The sequence below is a fragment of the Protomyctophum bolini genome (genome assembly GCF_963924005.1).
Source record: "Protomyctophum bolini genome assembly, chromosome: 24".
Lineage (NCBI taxonomy): Eukaryota > Metazoa > Chordata > Actinopteri > Myctophiformes > Myctophidae > Protomyctophum > Protomyctophum bolini.
The window spans coordinates 5,596,238-5,619,594 of NC_137885.1; the positions used below are offsets into that span (position 1 = coordinate 5,596,238).

Consider the following 23,357-nt stretch of genomic DNA (forward strand, 5'->3'; position numbering starts at 1 on the left):
CGACCAGGTACGCACCCAGAGCGACGGTGTTCTACGCCTGCATGGTGGGATACATTGTGAACGGAGGACATGCCTATGTGAGGTGTGTGGCTGGGAAATGGACACCTTTAACTCTGACATGTGAAGGTAAGTGTACGTTCGTCGTCAGTACCAGTGTTGATACATACACACGGCGTTGTGTCATCAATATAGCTGGGGGGTGGAGCTATGGGGTAAAGTTCCGAGTTCTCCCAACCGGAATAAACAGTGGGGTGTTGGGTTTTCAAACGCAGATGCTTTAAAATACTACTAATTTAAAAGTAGGCGTCATGGATTGCCAGATCACAGGCACAGATCCTTGTTTCCACTCGACAAGGAACGCTACTTTAGAAAATGAAACAAGCCTAGGAATGTTTTCCTTTACTGCTGGACATGATCCAACACAACACAGTGGCCTGATATATTTGCTTGGTAAGAGACACTTTTCTATAGATATGATCATCAAAGTTCATTGACACACTTCAGCTCAGGTTGACCATAAACCATTTATTGCAAAGCTACTGCATGTTAGTATGGCGGTGTTGCTCTGCTCATGTGATATCGGATAATCTGCGTACCGAGACATTATCTGATTATCTGTGCACTGAGACACAGCTCTGATATCAATGACTCCCCAGAGCAGAGCCAAAGATACAATAATCCATGAACAAAAATACACAGTAATAACCCATCAACACATGATTCAACACAATTAACAATACAATAAATTAATATCCCATAACGCCTGGAATAAGAACTACAGGGAGGAGGCCAGGGAGGTGGGGGATATATATATATATATATATACACACATATATACATACATACACACATATAATAACCTTCTGCCTTCCACGCCTCAATGAACTATCGATTACGCTTAAAAAGCCATTAATTAATAAACGATGTTCATAGAACACAAATTCCAAGTAGGCTACCAACACCATTCATTTGGAAGTGGGGTATTATTATGCAGTGTTTATACACACAACACAAACCATAGCTGTTTCAAACGTACAGGAAATACAGTTTAAAACATGGCAATGAATACAAGCTAAAGCAGTGTGTAAATCCTGCATTTTAATACTGTTTTTATTAGGCATTTTTTGTATGACATCAGAATATTATCGACAATGATAATGAGTTAAATTATAAAAATGAAAAAAATAACAGGCAATGTAAATGTTCCACATACAATACATAATAAAAAAGACATATAAATGTGAAAAAACAAAAAACAGTTAAACAATGACAAGTGTGAACAGACAAACAAAACAGACAACAGAACAGACACTCTTGCTCTCAAACTTTTCCAACATGTTGCTGTAAATTAAGTGAATTACAGACATTCTTTTTTAAATGAGAAAAAATAAAACAAAGAAAAAAACACGCAATTCCTTTTTTATTAAACAGTTTGACCCCGGGCCCCCTGACTCCCAGAACTGCTGTCAGTGGATCCGCGTCAAAAGGTCTTTCAACAATGTCTGACAGTGATTTAAATATACTTTGCCAATATGATGTGAGTTTAGTGCAATGCCAGAACATATGAGCTAGAGTGGATGTCGCAGGCTGGATTCACATTTGGATACATTCTGTTGATTTTTTCTTTGAACAAATGTAACCTGTGTAATATTTTAAACTGTATAAGACCGTGCCTGGCACATACTGAAGAAGAGTGCCAAAACTTTTGAGATGTAGACCATTGCTCGTCAGTGATAGATATTCCTAAATCGTTTTCCCAAGCAGTTTTTAAATACTCCAAGGAGGCATTATTATCTAAACATGAGAGAGAATTATAAATAATAGAAACACCTCCTTTGAGCAATGGGTCAGGTAGAAATATAGATTCCATTGATGAGTTGGGAGGTATGTTTGGAAATGAAGCAGTGTGTTGTGTTAAAAAATGTCGTATCTGTAGAAATCAATATAAAGATCTTTGAAGGAGTGAATACCATTTCTATGCCACACACTCTATGCGACCAGTGGTGCGCGCACAGAACCCGGGTGTAAATCCTGCATATTAAAATATCAAAACTCGACTATTGTAACTCCCTCCTTACTGGCCTACCAGCATGTGCACTTAAGCCTCTCCAGCTGATCCAAAATGCCGCAGCTCGCTTGGTCTTCAACCAGCCAAAATTCTCACATGTCTCCCCCCTGCTCCGCTCCCTCCACTGGCTCCCGGTCGCGGGAGGATTATCACAACAAAACAAAAAAAGAAGTGATATTTGAATTAAGTGAAATCACTGAATATACCTTTAAATAGTGAACAGCACTTTGCCAAACGATGAATCCCTGCCAAGTTACAATTACTTAGAATTAACTATGTTCTAAAAACATTATTGATGACTTAATGGCTGTTGTTGTTTTTTGATATTACGGTAAGTTTAATTGATCATATCTGTCTCTACCAGGCGATTAAACACTGCGCCGCGGTAACACGATGTTTTACACTTTCCCTTGAAATTCTAACTTTTCTGTGGAAGTTCTTGACATCCGACTACTCAGTAGTAACTGACAACATCCATGTGTCAGACTGCATCATACATGACCAGGTCATTTCAACATCCATGTGTCAGACTGCATCATACATGACCAGGTCATTTCAACATCCATGTGTCAGACTGCATCATACATGACCAGGTCATTTCAACATCCATGTGTCAGACTGCATCATGCATGACCAGGTCATTTCAACATCCATGTGTCAGACTGCATCATACATGACCAGGTCATTTCAACATCCATGTGTCAGACTGCATCATACATGACCAGGTCATTTCAACATCCATGTGTCAGACTGCATCATGCATGACCAGGTCATTTCCAAAATAATGGTAGATAAAAACAACATTATTCCCACATTAGCCTACAAAATGCATGTTCATGTACCACACACACACACACACACACACACACTTATCTCCCTGGCTCTCATGCTCTAGTTGTCTCCATTTGACCCAGGCCAGTGTGGCAGGCTCACGGACCCGACCGGCAATGAACTCAGGATCAGCGGAGGCACTCTGCCCCGTCCTGGAGACCATCCGTGGCAGGTGTCCCTGCAGCACAGAGACAAAAACTCATCTAACGCTCGGTTCAGACACGCCTGTGGAGGCGTCCTCATCGCGTCCTGTTGGGTCCTCACTGCTGCTCACTGCATGTAAGCTGCTCTAAATGCTAACATGTGGTAATGCTGCTCTAAATGCTGTGGTAACATGAGCTGCTCTAAATGCTAACATGTGGTAACATGAGCTGCTCTAAATGCTAACATGTGGTAACATGAGCTGCTCTAAATGCTAACATGTGGTAACATGAGCTGCTCTAAATGCTAACATGTGGTAACATGAGCTGCTCTAAATGCTAACATGTGGTAACATGAGCTGCTCTAAATGCTAACATGTGGTAACATGAGCTGCTCTAAATGCTAACATGTGCTAACCTTAGAGTATATATGAATAGAGACGGATTCCTCCTCCCATCCACTTGCATTAAGTTGCTCAAAAGCACATGAGGCGATTTCACTCCTAGGAACAAGTGCATTCTGGGATGGATTGCCCCAATAACATGAACGCGCTGGTCGTTGACTATCATTGTGCCGTTTGTGCGTGTTCACGCATGAAACATTCGTTCACGTGTCATGGCCCCAATAACATGAACGTGCGCAATGATAGTCAACGGACCAGCGCTGGCTCGAGCTGCAATACAAAATTTGGCCACTATGTCCATTTGGCCTCAGGGTTTCCTCCGGGTGCCGTCTCTATTCATATATACTCTAAGGTGCTAACATGCACAGGTGGTCTTAATTACTGACTTGCTTGTTTCTCCAGTAACAGCACCAAGGACATGCAGGTGGTCGTGGGGGGAGTGGACATCGGGAGCATAGAAGAGTCAGACCAGGTCATCTCCGTGAAGAGAGACTTTGTTTTTCTGGGTTACAGGAAACTAGGCAACATTGGTGTTGCTACTAATGACATTGGTGAGGCCATCAATTTACTGTATGTCTTCTTTTACAGACGGGCTGATTTCTTACCTTAACCCATTCAGGCCTGAAGTCGAAATTAAAAAAAAAAAGTTTTCTAAATCATGACAATTTTGTACAGTACGTGTGTACCAGTGTTGATTTCATCGACTAAAACTAAGACGAAAAATGTTCGTCGACTACATTTTTCCACTGACAAAAACTATTGGAAACTAAATTAAAACTAAGCTATGATGACTAAAACAGACTAAATATACTGACAATTTCATCAACAAATAAAAACTAGACTAAAATGTTAGGAAGGGACTAGTGGACAAGAGATCCAGGGCTCCATTTTCGTCAGCACTAAAGCCCTTATTCCTAAACTTCGTTTTTACTATTTTTTTACTATTTTGCAAAACATTTTTGAATAGTTAAAATGGCCAGTCTACAAGCTTGTCAATGTACAGTAGATTGACTAGTTGAACTATTCAAAAATGTTTTTCAAAATAGTAGAAAAAGGCAAAGAAGTTTAGGGATAAGGGGTTTAGCGGTGACGAAAATGGAGCCCCCAGTATAAGTCATTTTACATTTGGTTGCATGCTGAAAATAGCCGATCTACCAGCTCACAACGCGTCATGGCTTGTAGATCGGCTATTTTCAAGGCATCAAGGCCCGACAAAATACATTTTAGTCGACTAAATCGACCGTAGATTTAGTCGACTAAAATCTCATGACAATTAGTCGACTAAAACTAAACCAACACTAATTCACTAAGTGAAAACTAATTTTCTGCCAAAAACAACACTGGTGTGTACGGACGGCTGTAAGGCACGTAACTCCAGAACCGCTCCGCCCCACACGCGTTCCACACCCCCACAGGGGGGCAGTGTTCCACACCCCCACAGGGAGTGTTCCACACCCCCACAGGGAGGCAGTGTTCCACACCCCCACAGGGGGGCAGTGTTCCACACCCCTACAGGGAGTGTTCCACACCCCCACAGGGAGGCAGTGTTCCACACCCCCACAGGGAGGCAGTGTTCCACACCCCCACAGGGGGGCAGTGTTCCACACCCCCACAGGGGGGCAGTGTTCCACAACCCCACAGGGGGGCAGTGTTCCACAACCCCACAGGGGGGCAGTGTTCCACACCCCCACAGGGGGGCAGTGTTCCACACCCCCACAGGGGGGCAGTGTTCCACACCCCCACAGGGAGGGCAGTGCCCGGTGTCGAGTCGGCTGGCCTGTTCTGACATCACAACAACACTCCATATTTGGGCAACCCTGACACAGAACTCTGACACGGGAATTTCCCCGGCCGGACGTAGCGCGTGGAAGGGACACGTTATTCCGACGTAGCGCGTGGAAGGGACACGTTATTCCGACCAGTTCCTTTCCCCTCCATCAGGCGCCCCGGCTAGCCAGGGGGAGGCAGTTTTAGAGAGATCAGGGGTTCTTACTGGTGTCTAGATAACAAGTGGTACAGGTGATGTTATCTAGAGATCACGGGTTCTCAACCTTTTGGGCTGAGGACCCCCGGAAATGCTTTAGCCATGTCTCACGACATTTAAAGTCAATTCCTTCTGTCTATCAGATTATACTAAGGTCCCCTGAACCCCGGGTTCCAACTGGAAACCTTGCGTTTACGATCCAGTCACTCTACCCCTGAGCCACCGCCGTGTTATTATTTACTGTTCTATTCTGTTTCCTGTGTCTCAGCATTACTCCAGCTGGAATTCACCGATGACCCGTTCTGTGCCAAGGAAACCAGCTATGTTAAATATGCCTGTCTGCCAAACCAGCTCTTCCCCGATGGATACCCGTGTGTGGTCGCTGGATGGGGCAAAACTAAAGATGGTACGTATCCAACCACTGACTACCACTAATCACACCTTAAACTATAGATGGTACGTATCCAACCACTCACTACCACTAATCACACCTTAAACTATAGATGGTACGTATCCAACCACTAATCACACCTTAAACTATAGATGGTACGTATCCAACCACTGACTACCACTAATCACACCTTAAACTATAGATGGTATGTATCCAACCACTGACTACCACTAATCACACCTTAAACTATAGATGGTACGTATCCAACCACTGACTACCACTAATCACACCTTAAACTATAGATGGTACGTATCCAACCACTCACTACCACTAATCACACCTTAAACTATAGATGGTACGTATCCAACCACTAATCACACCTTAAACTAAAGATGGTACGTATCCAACCACTAATCACACCTTAAACTATAGATGGTACGTATCCAACCACTAATCACACCTTAAACTATAGATGGTACGTATCCAACCACTGACTACCACTAATCACACCTTAAACTAAATATGGTACGTATCCAACCACTAATAATCACACCTTAAATAAAAGCTGCACTAGTCTATCTATATAAGGTATAATTTCCCATGTTACATGTATCGTATAATGTAGCAGTTACTGTATAATGATGCAGTTTGTCTCTTAATAGAGTTCTTTATTCTATTATTCCACTGTGTTCTTCAATGTTCAGCAGTGTTAAACATTATCCTTCAATGTTCAAATGGCTTCCAGCAGTGTTAAACATTACCAAGGAAAGGTCATGATGAAGTGTCCAGTATCATGCATTTTGAGTTACTTTTGTACAACTGGAGGGTTTGGCCTAATGGTGGCGCTAGAGAAAAGACTGTGGGTAACTATGTTCCTCAGTATGAACTAAAGGACATGTAGCATATAGACCGATTCAGAAACGGGTCCCCTGGTCACAGCGAACGTATTTCCTGTAGGCAGAGACGACATATCTGCGGTGTAAACTCAGAGGTTTCTACTACATTGAATGGTAGAGTGACTGATGTTAGTCTGCTCAAACGTTACTCTTTTACCTGCTTTTTACTAACACTAACTTTACAAAGATGCCCAGAACATTGGGATGAACCTGTGTAGTTTATAGCTGCTTGCCTGTGACGAAGCTCACAGCGAAACGCATCGTGCTAATAAATAAGTTGATGCAGTAAGTTGTCCGTCTCTGTTCCCTGGAGTGTGCAGTCCTTTTTTGATGTCTATGCCTGCTAACTAGAGTTGCACCTCCCACGGTTTTATATATATATATATATATACACACCGCAGATATGTCGTCTCTGCCTACAGATATATATCACTCATTCTTGAGATGAGGGACAAAAGTGGAAAAAACATGTCCCACACATAAGAGCCTCATTTTATGTAAAAAATAAATTAATTCATAAAAATAAAAGCACTTGCAAAGTTAAGTGTAATACAGTTGTGTATTATTATGCCCTTAATTTCATTATAATTGTTTTCATATTCCATCTGAATTAGTTAAAAGCAGGCCCTGTACCCAAAAAGGCCTGTATTTAGCCTGTCCCCAGCAAGTGGCCACAATTTCAAACTGCCAAAAAAGTGTCTAATACTGTCACAATCACATAAATATACATACTAAATTAAAGTAGATTGTCAACAACATAGCAAATAATATACACAGTTAATTTTAATTTATAATTTCTATTAAATATCTCATATCAAATGTTCGTCCCACGTCTCCGTCAACTCCGTCAGGTTTTTTTAAAAGTCTTAAATTAATCAGAAAATATTGTCGACAGATTTAGCCTGAAGACTCCTTTTCCAAGTCCCATTTATATTTGTTGCAGTACAGTGGAGTACCTGGTCTGACAAGCATTCAATTGTTTGATATTTTAAACAAACAATGTTGATAACAATGTGGTCACAGCTTTTACATGTCAACTCCGTCTGCACATTTTTATGATCTTTGTTAAGAATTCCAAAATAATGTTTATTATTTTAGTTTAGGGGTTAGGTTTAGCTAACAAAATTAAGCAAAAACAAAATGGCTACATTGTACTAAAGAGGGTTAAGATGAAAACAAATGCCATTTTGTCAACTCCGTCAGACGTCAACTCCGTCAGAGTTTGTGTCTGACGGAGTTGACGTGTATCTGACGGAGTTGACAAAAGTGTTCCTAAAACAATAAAATTATTGTTTTTGAATAATGGGCAGTATTCTAATTTGGCACACAGTTAGAGCATGCCTTAAGGAACATTTTTGGCTATGGGGCCATCAAAGATTTGTCTCGTGGTGACCATGGCAGCCATATTACAACCACCTGATGTTATTTTACAATAACTCAAGTTCTACACCACCTAGGATCTTGATTCTGGTGACTAAGACCTCATTTTCAAGGATGAGGGATACAGTGGTACAATTTAGACTTTCCCTGTGACCATGGCAGCCATTTTTCAAAATGGCCGCCACCTGCTGTTATTTTACAATAACTCAAGTTCTACACCACCTAGGATCTTGATTCTGGTGACTAATCATACATTTTAAAAGATGAGAAATACAGTGGTACTATTTAGATTTGTCCTGTGACCATGGCAGCCATTGTTTTTCAAAATGACCACCAACCTGCTGTTATTTTACCAATAACTCAAGTTTTAGACCACCAAGGATCTTGATTCTGGCGACTAATCATTACATTTTCAAGGATGAACTTTCTCTGGGAGAGGTAAGGGCTTATTTCAGGTGCAGGTTGAGTTTCTACTGACAGGACATTAAAAGGAGGTGGGCTTTCTGGCCTTTGACTTGCCCCTTTCAGGTACAGATGCACAGTTTGACTTCACTGGCCACTGCAGGGAACTGTGGGGGAGAAACTTTGGTCTCTTGACACCCCGATTAGGTTCAGGGTTTTTTTTGGTGGAGACTTGCCTTTCATGACATCTTTGCTGCAGCAGTTGATCTCCTTACCGACAGTGGTGGCACACTCTGGGTCTCTTGGGCATTGTATCTTGGTGGCCTCCTGCCAGTGTTTCTCCATCCTTCTCCTGAGCTCTGTGTTCTGGGGCTCTGTTATAGTCAACTTACATTGTCTTGGCTGGAGATTGCTTTCCTGCAGGGTCCAGCCCAGTCTTGTGCAGATGGCTGCTGGCCCACCTGGAGGCCCCAACCTCACTTGTTCGGTTGGTGTGATTAGGTGGGGTGGTCTTCCCCAATCAGGATGAGGGGTTTGACCCTTTCAAACGGCAGTCTGGCCAAGTGTCTGTATTTAGTTGTGAGTTTAGATACAGGATACGATTGCTCACCCAGCCCCAGGTGACATGAGGTGAAGGCTCCTTTGATTTGGTAACATTGCTTTGGTTGACATGCTGGGGACACAGAGAAAGACACTGATGCCTTCAGTGTCTGCACATCCTGCCTGATGGTCCTGAAGCCAAATCTTCTGTCTTCAGTCTTTCGCTCACTGTTCACTGCTCACTGTTCACCTCACCGAATTTAGCCCAAGGAGTTTGACCCCTAGTTTGGCCATAGACCCCCTAGTTTGGCCATAGCCACTTGCCCAAATGTGCCGACATGTGCTGACCTCATCACATCTGTGATGATGGCTATGGCCGTTTTTAGCCAACGTAGTGTTTTTTGTGCAAAACTAATGCTTGGAATGGATCCAGAATCATGAAAAGCCCCTAGTTTGACATGCCACATGCTACTTAGCATAATGAAATTTAGAACATTTAGCCTTATATTGGTTGTTGATGGTACCCAACTTTCAGCAGCTGTCAAACATGCCCCTAGGGTGGTCAAATAGAAACCAATGTGGGATATGTTAGTAGACACCTTTACAAACATTGGTGAAGAAAATTCTTGGTAAGAAATGTATTCACAGATTTTATATTATTCTGATAATATTCCCTGAGTAAATTGGTAAAATAATAGCAGGTCCACCATTTTTGAAAATGTCTACCATCCATGGTCACAGGATAAATCTAAATAGTACAACTGTATTCCTCACCCTTGAAAATGTATGATTAGTCACCAGAATCAAGATCCTAGGTGGTGTAGAACTTGAGTTATTGGGAAATAACAGAAAGTTGGCGGCCATTTTGAAAAATGTCTACCATGGTCACAGGACAAATCTAAATAGTACCAATGTATCCAACATCCTTGAAAATGTATGATTAGTCACCAGAATCAAGATCCTAGGTGGTGTAGAACTTGAGTTATTGGGAAATAACAGAAAGTTGGCGGCCATTTTGAAAAATGGCTGCCATGTTCACAGGGCAAATCTAAATAGTACCACTGTATTCCTCATCCTTGGAAATGTGGGATTAGTCACCAGAATCAAGATCCTAGGTGGTCTAGAACCTAAATCAGTTAAACTTGTCAACTCCGTCAGATGTTCGTCAACTCCGTCAGACGTTCGTCCCGTGATGTTTTTGTTAATTTCCAAAGAAATAGAAAATTCGCTGTCAAATCTTTTGTGCTTATGTATTGAAACACCAACTGAAATGATACGTAATGATGATTTTTTTTTTTTTTGACATGGTTTTCATGTTATAATATTGAAAATAAAGGTTGAAATGACGGTTTTGAGAAATTGGATATTTCATAATAGTGTGATATTGGAACAAAATAATATTAAAAGATTTGTATTACTTAACTTGATTACTGCAAGCCATTATAAGATAACTGAGGACTTTATATTATTGTTGAAATGATAAAATTCAATTAAAAGGGATTTTAGTGTGTCTGACGGAGTTGACATGAATCAGGTATTAAGTGCATAAATGTCCCATTTTAGAAAGAAATGTTACGCGAAAAACCTGTTCCTTCTCAAGATTGGTAGTTGAGACCTGTGTCTACAAATACATCTATTTGATTTGAATGTATCTTAAAAAAAAAAAAAATCCAGTTTGAAAAAAGTTTTGTCCCTTATCTCAAGAATGGGTGATATATATACATTTATTTAATAAATGGCCTATTTGTGAGTGGCACCATAAAATTGCCGCCACTGCTATGCCCTGGCCCTATATGCTCCATATAACAATACATGGGAGGAAAAGCTGAAATTAGATGTCCTAGAGGACCTAGAAGGACTTTTAGCTGAGCTGTCTGTGTGTGTGTTCTTCTTCCTCAGCTGACAACCCACACAACATGTCACATGGCCAGCTTTCCATGATGTCTGACGAGCGTTGTCAGCAGTTCCATACAAACCTGGACGGCACCATGATCTGTGCAGGAGACAAGTTGGGAAAAGTTGGCTCCTGTAGTGTAAGTGTGCGTGGGTGCGTGAGTGTATTAGGTCACCTTCACACCAGGATGTTATACTGCAACTTAAAATGAATCCTGTCGGCCATTTTTGGTTCTTTTTTAAAACCGTCTGGCACTGGCGCGCTAGCGGCCAACTATAGCACTGGCAATGATCCATTAAGGAAACAAAAAACACTGCAGTGTACAGAATGTTTGGTCTGTGTGGTCTGTGCGTATGGAGCGCTGTCACTGTGTGTGGGGATCCCAGTAGGGGACCTTTTTCAAATAGCCTATAGGCCTACTTCAAACTTCAACACATAGCTCAGCAGTATCATTTTAACACCATATATTTCACTGTGTAGTTTATGAATTGAACACATTGATAAAGTGCCTTGCTGCGGCTCCTTGCTACAGCGCAGCGTGAACGCAAACGCAGCAAATTGTATATTATGCAAGAATGATTCAAACTCCACCCCCCAATCGCATCGAGTGTACCGAAGTAGAGGTGAAGTAGAGGTGTGAATGCGACCGAGTGCCGTAGTCGTGTCCACCTAAAGCGACGCACACACGCATACAGTATATATTATAGTTTACTGGTGTATAAATAGTAGTAGGAAACATTTTGTAAATCTTCTCAAGGAATGCCTTGAATTTAAAGGTGTAGTAGGCTATAATATAATGAAAGGATGCATTTAAAGGTGTAGTAGGCTATAATAGAATGAAAGGATGAATGTAAAGGTGTAGTAGGCTATAATAGAATGAAAGGATGAATTTAAAGGTGTAGTAGGCTATAATAGAATGAAAGGATGAATGTAAAGGTGTAGTAGGCTATAATAGAATGAAAGGATGGATTTAAAGGTGTAGTAGGCTATAATATAATGAAAGGATGAATTTAAAGGTGTAGTAGGCTATAATAGAATGAAAGGATGAATTTAAAGGTGTAGTAGGCTATAATAAAATGAAAGGATGAATTTAAAGGTGTAGTAGGCTATAATATAATGAAAGGATGAATGTAAAGGTGTAGTAGGCTATAATATAATGAAAGGATGAATTTAAAGGTGTAGTAGGCTATAATAGAATGAGAGGATGCATTTAAAGGTGTAGTAGGCTATAATAGAATGCATCCTTACATCCCGTCTCTTAGGGGGATTCGGGCGGACCCCTGATGTGTAAGGACGATGGGGTTTACTACATGGCAGGCTTGGTGAGCTGGGGGAGCGCCACATGCGGTGCTGCCGTACCCGGCGTCTACGCCAACGTCCACCAATATGTTGCCTGGATTTCTGGTTGCGTCCATCACCACGGGAAACCATGCAAGACACAGAGTGTCTATGTGGATGACTATGACTATGGTGATAATTCATGATTTGGCTGATATTTCGCTAATTTTCTCTAACTAGTTGCCAAGGTCTTTCCAGCCAGATATCTCATTTCCTCTCTCTCTATCCTGACCTGATTGGCTGAAAATGTGTCACTAATACCTGAAAATGTATTTTCTGTTTCTTAAAGAGCTGTAGAGCAATGGTTCTCAACCAGTGGTCTCAACCTTGAGGGGGTTCCAGGTGGTCCCCAGCTAAATGATAGAGAGTTGGTAACCAAATGGACCCTTAGGCAATAGATCTTTAACTCTTGAGAGTGTAAAATGAAAACACGTGGACCCGTTTGGGTTCATTTGGATACACGCTCAAGAGTTAAAATATTGTTAAACATCTGCATTACTTAATTTACAAGAGGTCTACACAATTAGAGAATGTAGAAGAAGTGTTATTTGCCTGTTATCTCCTATGGTAGGCTACCACATCAACACAGCATGGAATGGTGGACAAAATCTTATGATAACACAATATTGAGGCTAAATCTCATAAAATGGTGGTTCCGTGGCTCAAATGCCAAATAAATAATGGACCTTGCTATGAAAAGGGTTGAAAACCACTGCCCTATAGCAATGATTAGTTACTGTCACAATATAATGCTTTAACCTTTTAACTTTTTTTTTTTTGTTTTAACCAAAGAATATCACACTACCCTTTAGGCCTATATACCTTGACGTTGTCCCATAATGCATTGTGAAAAGGACAGTTTGTCCTTGGAACTGTTGGGTGAATGACGTAGGTATGGTCTTGAAGTGCCATGAGAAAACTGATTCAGCAATAATAAATAAATTGACTTGATTGACTGTTTGTTTTTTTCCTTCAGTAGCCTACTTCATGGAAGCACACGTCAACCTACATACTTGTTCCTCACCTGTCTAACTGATTTGATTGATTGATTATTTTTCCCATATAGCAAATCTAGCTAAGAAAATCCATCTGAAAAGCCGCTTCCTCTACTGACATAGATCATAGATCTATAGATCATGGGTCCACGGTATGAGAACAGAAAGAGGGTCATTCAAGCTACACACATTTTGATCATGGAGATATGTTGCATGCATGCCCCAGACAGCCCTTCTATCACAGTCCGTGTTGGAAAAGATACTCAAAAACGGTAACATAATGTGACCGTTTCTAAGGCTAAGTCATTGAATTAGCTTCAAATTGACATATTGGTTGTTCAGTTTGACCCGCCAGTTTTGGAGATATGGCTTATAGAGTAGGCTAATGTCTTGCAGAAAAGAACGAGTTTAGAAAACAGGCTTGATGGTTCACTTCTGTGGACTCTAACATTACACCTAGCTATGTGTAAGCATTCATTTCATATTTACATGTCGATTTCAGCTCTGACATTTATTTCAGTCATGCTCTAGCAGTGAAAATTCTGCCTGTGCTATTATTTTTATTATTATTATTTTTTAAGTTTTTCTCTACTGACCTGAACAGTTAGTATTGCCGCCATGACTGTCTCTGTATCAAACGTCACATTACATAATTATTAGCTATTACTAGTTATACTTTAGAAATAAGTAATATTACTTCCGAATCAGAATCAGAAGCCTTTATTGCCATGGAATGTAAACAACTAGTAGCCTATGTAAAAAAACAATAAAACAAAGAATGTATAGGGAAGGAAACCTCTTCAAATCATTAGCTCTCTATATAATTTAGTGCAGGGATACTCAAATAGATTTACCTGTGGGCCACATTACAAAAATGCCAAGGGGCCAGGGGCCAGTAGATAAAATTACGACATTAATGATACTTGATAACTTCTCTCTTTCAATTGCTTTATTTTCGCAAAATGTATCAAAGTACAATGTGCATGCACACAATATGTAAATAAATAAATGTGTTACATTTTCTTGCATAAACACAAAGAGCTGTTTCCATAACTGCACAAATTATTGCACATAACATGAGTAGCTGTTATAATAACATAATAACATAACATGAGTAGCTCTTTGCCTGCCTGCCTGCCTGCCTGTCTGTCTGTCTGTCTGTCCATGAGTAGTTATTTGTCTGTCTGTCAATGAGTAGCTGTCTTACTGTCTGCCTGTCTATGAGTAGCTGTCTGCCTTCCTGCCTGTCCAATTGTCCATGAGTAGCTGTCTGTCTGTCTATGAGTAGCTGTCTGCCTGCCTGCCCAATTGTCTATGAGTAGCTGTCTGCCTTCCTGCCTGTCCAATTGTCCATGAGTAGCTGTCTGCCTGTCTATGAGTAGCTGTCTGCCTGCCTGTCTATGAGTAGCTGTCTGCCTGCCTGTCTATGAGTAGCTGTCTGTCTGCCTGCCTGCCTGTCCAATTGTCCATGAGTAGCTGTCTGTCTGCCTGTCTGAGTAGCTGTCTGCCTGCCTGCCTAATTGTCCATGATTAGCTGTCTGTCTGCCTGTCTATGAGTAGCTGTCTGCCTGCCTGCCTAATTGTCCATGAGTAGCTGTCTGTCTGCCTGTCTATGAGTAGCTGTCTGCCTTCCTGCCTGTCCAATTGTCCATGAGTAGCTGTCCGTCTGTCTATGTGTAGCTGTCTGCCTGCCTGCCCAATTGTCTATGAGTAGCTGTCTGTCTGTCTATGAGTAGCTGTCTGCCTTCCTGCCTGTCCAATTGTCCATGAGTAGCTGTCTGTCTGTCTATGAGTAGCTGTCTGCCTTCCTGCCTGTCCAATTGTCCATGAGTAGCTGTCTGCCTGCCTGTCCAATTCTCCATGAGTAGCTGTCTGTCTGCCTGTCTATGAGTAGCTGTCTGACTGCCTGCCTGTCCAATTCTCCATGAGTAGCTGTCTGTCTGTCTGCCTGTCTATGAGTAGCTGTCTGCCTGCCTGCCAGCCAGCAAGTTGGTTAACAGAAAATAAATTGTTATGGCTGAGTAAAATAAAATACAATAAACACAATTTGCCTGAAAATAGATTACCCAGCTATGACCTTTTTCATGAAAAAAAATGAGTAGTGATATGGCTGACTGAGTAAAATAAAACAATCTACCTGAAAATAGATAGCTGTGAAGAGCAATTTCCGCAATTACCATTTCCGCAATTTCCATTTCCGCAATTTTTGCAATTTCCATTTCCGCAATTTCCATTTCCACCATTTCCGCAATTACCATTTCCGCAATTTCCGCAATTTCCATTTCCGCATTTCCGCAATTTCCATTTCCACCATTTCCGCAATTTCCGCAATTTCCGCAATTTCCATTTCCGCAATTTCCGCAATTTCCGCAATTTCCATTTCCATTTCCAACTATTAATGGCAGCTCGGTTTCATCATTCAAATAAAATAGAATTCTGTCCGTTTAGCTATAAAATTATGTCAGGGAATAGGGATACACAGTATATGTCTTTCATTTGCATTGCATGTCCCCCCCCCCCCCCCCCCCAAGCTTTTATTTTCGTTCGAGTAATAGTACAACTCTAATAGTATTACTTAAAATAATGTAATTAAAGATAACTTAATTCAGATTTATTTATTTTTATTTCATTTTCCAGATATTTTTTTCTTCTTTTTTTTAGATTTTCATTGGTGCGCCAGTCATAATGGTCCCGCGGGCCTGATGTGGCCCGCGGGCCTGAGGTTGAGTATCACTGATTTAGTGCATGGTTGGGGAGAGACGAGACGAAGTTTCAGACAAGGTAAAAAGAGAAGCGAATGAAAACACGTCCCTTTATTGCTGTATAGGGTTTTAAACGCATGCTTTCTTTTCTATATTTGCGTGTCCCGATCTCTCTCTCTCTCTCTCTCTCTCTCTCTCTCTCTCTCTCTCTCGGCTAGGAAGCAATTAGTTTTCTGGTTATAACATTTGCCTTCATTTGCACATGCACAATCTGTCTGTGCGTTCTCCACCGGTAGGGGGCACACTATGACAGTGGTCGCTCTGCATGTGAACTTGAACTTGATCGAGGCTATACTTTATCACTTCATGTATAATAAGGCTCGCCTTGACCGCCCCACACCGTCGTTCATTATCTAGGACGAATAAAGCTTAATACGTCTTATTATTATTATAGATTTTCCTTCGTTTGAGGCCTGTTATGTCAGATAAAATAGATATAAGGCTATATACTTCATAGCTAGGCGGGAAATAGAGATGATAGTTCAGTTGGTGATAGAAGCATGAAATTTGGTACAGATGACCTTTATATGACCATAAGCGATAATCAACCTCGGGCCACGCAAAATTCCTCCATTTTCCAAGATGGCCGCCAGTTTGCAATTTTAACCTATACGTTTTCGACTACACCAATGTGCAGGGCCTATAAAACTTTCCCCTAATTTTGTTATAAGATATGTCCTGGAGGTATTTCTACCAAGTGAGATAAAACAATAACATTACGTTCCAATATGGCGGCATATTTTTCAAAATGGCTGCTGAGAAATTGCATAAATGTACATCTGCTCATGGTTAATCCACAGTTGGTGATACAAGCATGACATTTGGTACAGATTACCTTTATATGACCATAATCGATAATCAACCTTGGGCCACGCAAAATTCCTCCATTTTCCAAGATGGCCGCCAGTTTGCAATTGGACATATGGCGGGAAATAGAGGTGATAGTTCAGTTGGTGATACAAGCATGACATTTGGTACAGATGACCTTTATATGACCATAATCGATAATCAACCTTCGGCCACGCAAAATTCCTCCATTTTCCAAGATGGCCGCCAGTTTGCAATTGGACATATGGCGGGAAATAGAGGTGATAGTTCAGTTGGTGATAGAAGCATGACATTTGGTACAGATGACCTTTATATGACCATAAGTGATAATCAACCTCGGGCCACGCAAAATTCCTCCATTTTCCAAGATGGCCGCCAGTTTGCAATTGGACATATGGCGGGAAATAGAGGTGATAGTTCAGTTGGTGATAGAAGCATGAAATTTGGTACAGATGACCTTTATATGACCATAAGTGATAATCAACCTCGGGCCACGCAAAATTCCTCCATTTTCCAAGATGGCCGCCAGTTTGCAATTGGACATATGGCGGGAAATAGAGGTGATAGTTCAGTTGGTGATAGAAGCATGAAATTTGGTACAGATGACCTTTATATGACGATAAGTGATAATCAACCTCGGGCCACGCAAAATTCCTCCATTTTCCAAGATGGCCGCCAGTTTGCAATTGGACCTATACGTTTTGGACTACACCAATGTGCGGGGCCTATAAAACTTAGAATTTCCCCTAATTTTGGTATAAGATATGTCCTGGAGGTATTTCTACCAAGTGAGATAAAACAATAACATTAGGTTCCAATATGGCGCCATATTTTTCAATATGGCTGCTGAGAAATTGCATAAATGTACATCTGCTCATGGTTAATCCATAGTTTGTGATACAAGCATAAAATTTGGCACAGATTACCATTATACCACCCTAATTGATAATCAACATTAGGCAACGCATTTTTCAAGATGGCCGCCAGTTTGCAATTGGACCTATACGTTTTTCAATATGGCTGCCGAAAATTTGCAGAAATTTAGGCCTATATGGTTATTCCACATGAACTTGTAACACATGTATTTGTAAATTACCATACACAGAATCCATCTATCCAATCTATCAAATCTTGCAATCTATCCATCCAATCTATCATCCCCATTCCCGCCTAGCTAATAGTCCAAAACGTACTATTTACAGTTGCAGCCATTTTTAAAACTGGCGGGCCACCTTGAAAAAACTGGAATTCTGCGTGGCCCGAGGTTGATTATCGATTAGGGACATATTAAGGACATCTGTGCCAAAATTCATGCTTGTATCGCCAACTGTGGATTAACCATGAGCAGATGTACATTTATGCAATTTCTGGCGGCCATCTTGGAAAATGGAGGAATTTTGCGTGGCCCGAGGTTGATTATCACTTATGGTCATATAAAGGTCATCTGTACCAAATTTCATGCTTGTATCACCAACTGAACTATCACCTCTATTCCCGCCTAGCTGTCCAATTGCAAACTGGCGGCCATCTTGGAAAATAGAGGAATTTTGCGTGGCCCGAGGTTGATTATCACTTATGGTCATATAAAGGTCATCTGTACCAAATGTCATGCTTGTATCACCAACTGAACTATCACCTCTATTCCCGCCTAGCTGTCCAATTGCAAACTGGCGGCCATCTTGGAAAATGGAGGAATTTTGCGTGGCCCGAGGTTGATTATCACTTATGGTCATATAAAGGTCATCTGTACCAAATTTCATGCTTGTATCGCCAACTGTGGATTAACCATGAGCAGATGTACATTTATGCAATTTCTGGCGGCCATCTTGGAAAATGGAGGAATTTTGCGTGGCCCGAGGTTGATTATCGATTATGGTCATATAAAGGTCATCTGTACCAAATTTCATGCTTGCATCACCAACTGAACTATCATCCCCATTCCCGCCTAGCTATTAGTCCAAAACGTACTATTTACAGTTGCAGCCATTTTTAAAACTGGCGGGCCACCTTGAAAAATTTTGAATTCTGCGTGGCCCGAGGTTGATTATCGATTAGGGACATATGAAGGACATCTGTGCCAAATGTCATGCTTCTATCACCAACTGAACTATCGTGCATTGAAAACAGCTATTTCCCGCCTAGCGAATATATAAACTAAGGCAAATTTGGCAACGTTAAAAAAAAGCATTCGTTTTTTTTTACCTCAGTACAGAACATTAAAAACATTTTATCACTAGTTGTAGGGTCATTATCTAAAATAAAAGTTTAATTACTATTTGTAAGGTCATTATCTAAAATAAAAGTGTGTAGGACTAAATTATAAGGGCTTTATAGAGACCTACTTATGATCTGTGTTCTATTTATTTTAATTATAGGCCACATAACGAGTTAAATTGTAGGCCTATACACATAGCATCCTTTGAATAAGCTCATAGGCTTATAGACTATTGCGCAAAATGTTTAACATGCATGTTTAGTATACCGTAATCAACATGCAGTGAGCATGTTACAAATAGCTATAATTAGTAGGCTACTCGACGTTACGCGATATCGGTGTAGGCCTATTGTCAAGATGTTATTCATTATATTTGAGAATGCAGGGTATTATACCGCAAATAGTTTTTTTCTAAAAGTCAAAGTTGGTTTTAACGAGATAATTCTGCTACTATAATACTGGGAGTGGTAATTGATTAATTAGCCGAACAAACATGCTGGTTAATTATTTCCCCCCAACTACACTGAAATAGATCTGGGCTTAATGTGGTTCCTACCGGTTGGCTACAGCTGTTTGGGATTCTGCTCTGTTGGTGAGAGAGAGAGAGAGACACACACACACACACACACACACACACACACACACGCACACACACACACACACACACACACACACATACACACACACACACACACACACACACACACACACACACACACACAGTATATAGAAAATATAACGCATCAAAGTAAAACATGTAATCTAAAGAGACTGGAAATAAGATATTTCTTTAGATGTTTTTTGAATATTGGCCTAAGGATAATGGAGGGTTTAATTGAAGCATAGGGAGTTCCATAGATGAGGGCCTCTACATTTGATGAAAGATTGATGTTTGGAAGTTTACCATTTCATACATGAATATCACCTTTGCAGCAGACCTGTGCTTTTATCATAACAGTTACCATAACCTCCTACGGGGCAGCACACCTAAACCAATGACTAGTCTAAACTAAGTATGCACCCCAGGCACCTTAAACAGGAAATACGTTTGCTGCAACCATGAGACCCGTTTCTGAATTCGTCAGAAATAGCCCATAAGTCTTTGCGTTTGTGTGTGCATAAGTTCCTCTTTCTCTTGCTGTGTTGCCTGCAGTTTTGCAAGAGAAACAAGTGGCCAGTTCTATGAGAACAAGCACAAATGAAAATAGCTGATCTACAAGCTCACTGCAGCGACACATGTTGAGGTTGTACATCTGCTATTTAAAAACACATTGAGAATGAATTGAAATATTTTGAATATTCTTTAAACATTTTAATGAAAAAGGCACAAGATCATTTCAGATGGATGTCTGTGGACAATTACATATTCATGAGATCAGATGGATGTCTGTGGACAATTACACATTAATCTGTCTGTGGACAATTACATATTAATCTGTCTGTGGACAATTACATATTAATCTGATCAGATGGATGTCTGTGGACAATTAAATATTAATCCTGGAAGAAATGTGGGAAACCAATGGTTTAAACAACTACCAAGGCAATAATGTATTTGCAAGTGACTTTACAGAAAAAAACAAGTCAAAGGTTGCTTATAATAAGCAGACATGGCAACACTGCCTGAAGGAAGCAAAGCACACACACAAGGAGCCCCAGTACCTTGGCTGTCATGTGACACACATCATGTGACTTCTTTCAGGAAGTGCACTGGTTTCCATTGCAAACAATTCATGCCATATATCATTATGAGCACAGCGATTAAGGCTCCTGTTTCTGTAACATCTGCTCAAATGTTCTCCCAGTCGTAGCATTGTTGGTGTAGGATCCATTAGAAGAGAGGCATTATTTGTATTATTATTACCAGTATTATTTTTGACCACCTGGTGGGCTGGCGGGCTTGAGAAGGTTCTAGAAGGTGAAGGTGACTCAGGGGCACTGAGAAGGAACTAGACACAGGGAACCATGCAGGGAGCAAACCCTTCTTACCAGTAGCACCAGCACAGCAGCAGAAGAACAGAGACAAACTTGTAAACATCTACTATAATAACATCACTGGTATGTTCATGATTTCAACTGCTCACTTTGACTTCTGATAGAAAAAGAACACTCAAACTGGATCAAAGACTGGACAGACATCCATCTGTTGCAATTTTCTGTGTGTACTGCGTAGGATCACTCCCATACCTGCGAAGTAACTGCAAAGGAGACTTGAAACTTGAAAAAATGGCAGTTACAGACTACAGTTGGTATGTACTATAATCTTTTTCACCTGGGATAATGATTGCAGATCATTATTTCTTTGTATGGAAGAGTTTTGTGAAGTTTGATATAAGAGGCCTGTCTAATTCTACTCACCTGTCTAAACGTACCTGTCCATCTCTGGTTGAATGACCTGCTGTAAAGTTGTTCACACTGAGCCTACCTTGGTTCATTTACCTGCTGTAAAGTTGTTCACCCTGAGCCTACCTTGGTTCATTTACCTGCTGTAAAGTTGTTCACCCTGAGCCTACCTTGGTTCATTTACCTGCTGTACAGACGTTCACCCTGAGCCTACCTTGGTTCATTTACCTGCTGTACAGACGTTCACCCTGAGCCTACCTTGGTTCATTTACCTGCTGTAAAGTTGTTCGAACCGGTAACAAGGGGGTGCTCCTCTAAACCCCCTCCCCACTCCCCCCCCCCCCACCCCCTCCCTCCCCCTTCCATCAGAGGGACGTCAGGTTCGGATGGTTACGATAAAGCCGACCAATAGCAGCCTGGATGATATACTGTTACTGTCTGTACTGTCATCCTCGCCCCCCCCCCCCCCCCCCCCCCCCATATCATGAGGTGGCGGGCTGACGACCGTATAGTGAGCGATGGCGCCTTGTCATCCAAAGGCCTCCAATCAAGACCCCAGCCTGTGAGCTCACTCTGCGTGCCTGTGTGCCTGCGTGCCTGTGTGCCTGCGTGCCTGCGTGCCTGTGTGCGTGCGTGCCTGTGTGCGTGCCTGCGTGCGTGCCTGCGTGCCTGCGTGCGTGCCTGTGTGCCTGTGTGCGTGCGTGCCTGCGTGCCTGTGTGCGTGCGTGCCTGTGTGCGTGCGTGCCTGCGTGCCTGCGTGCCTGTGTGCGTGCGTGCCTGTGTGCGTGCGTGCGTGCCTGCGTGCCTGCGTGCCTGTGTGCGTACGTGCGTGCCCGTGCGTGCCTGTGTGCGTGTGTGGTGTGTGCGTGTGTGCGTGCGTGCCTGTGTGCATGCGTGCGTGCCTGTGTGCGTACGTGCGTGCGTGCGGTAATGCGGTATCAGTACTGCAATGTACTGTATGCTGTAGAAATACTCTGTTACTATAAGTGAAAGTCCGTAATTCAAAATGCACTCGAGTAAAAGTATACAAAAGTATTTGTTATCGGAATAATGTACTTAAAGTGCCACAAGTAGAAAGTATACTCAGGTCAGAATGAAAACTGTCAGGATGTAGAAGACCTTTGTAGAATCTGATCTCGGGTCAGAATGAAAACTGTCAGGATGTAGAAGACCTTTGTAGAATCTGATCTCAGGTCAGAATGAAAACTGTCAGGATGTAGAAGACCTTTGTAGAATCTGATCTCGGGTCAGAACGGGTTACAGTGTGTGTTGTGCGTCCACATGCCGCCGCGCGGCAGTGAGTTACAGTGCAGCGGTCTCAGGCTGACGGCTAAGTGCCCCCCCCTTCTCCCCCCCTTTCTCAATCCATCACGCTCCGTTTGAGGAGAGACATAATAAATTCACGCTGATTTATTAACCCATTTTGGGCGGGAACCCATTTTGGTGCAGTTTTAAACATTATGTTATAATTTAGCTATTGAAAAATATCAGATCTACAAGCTCATTTTTCAAAGCGCCACTCGGTGGCGCGCTAAGAGCTTGTAGGTCTGCTATTTTTTTTTTTAATCGTTAAAATGTGGCACAAATCATTGAATATATATTTCAGAGCGAACATTTTTAACAAAAATATTTGCTTCTGGGGGGGGGGGGGGGGGGTCCCTGGAACTATACATATTATCAGATGGGGGTCCGTGGCCCAATAGAGAGAATTCTGGGGGTCCTTCACATCAAAAAGGTTGAGCACCACTGACATATAGAAACATGGGTTTTTCAGAAAAACGTTATGATTTTGAAGCCTTTCTTTATCAACCTCAGTCCAAAATGGGTTAAGTTGATGATATGCAGTCTGTCTGGGTCTTTATATTTTTCTTCTTTAAATTTAGGGAAGAATGATTCTCTGATGTCTTCTCTATATTTGTCGCATTGTAACAGAAAGTGTAGTTCCA

General features: G+C 41.5%; 1 protein-coding gene across 1 annotated transcript; it reads left to right on the top strand.

Moving 5' to 3' along the window:
- Positions 1-308: 308 nt before the first annotated feature.
- LOC308311700 (chymotrypsinogen A-like) lies at positions 309-12,788 on the top strand (the record flags this gene model as incomplete). Its single annotated transcript, XM_080758488.1, has 6 exons — positions 309-327; positions 2,983-3,178; positions 3,846-3,994; positions 5,696-5,833; positions 10,936-11,069; positions 12,193-12,788. 6 exons carry the CDS (start codon positions 309-311, stop codon positions 12,412-12,414), a joined length of 858 nt encoding a protein of 285 aa, XP_080614614.1. The 3' UTR covers positions 12,415-12,788.
- Between the last annotated feature and the right edge of the window lie 10,569 nt (positions 12,789-23,357).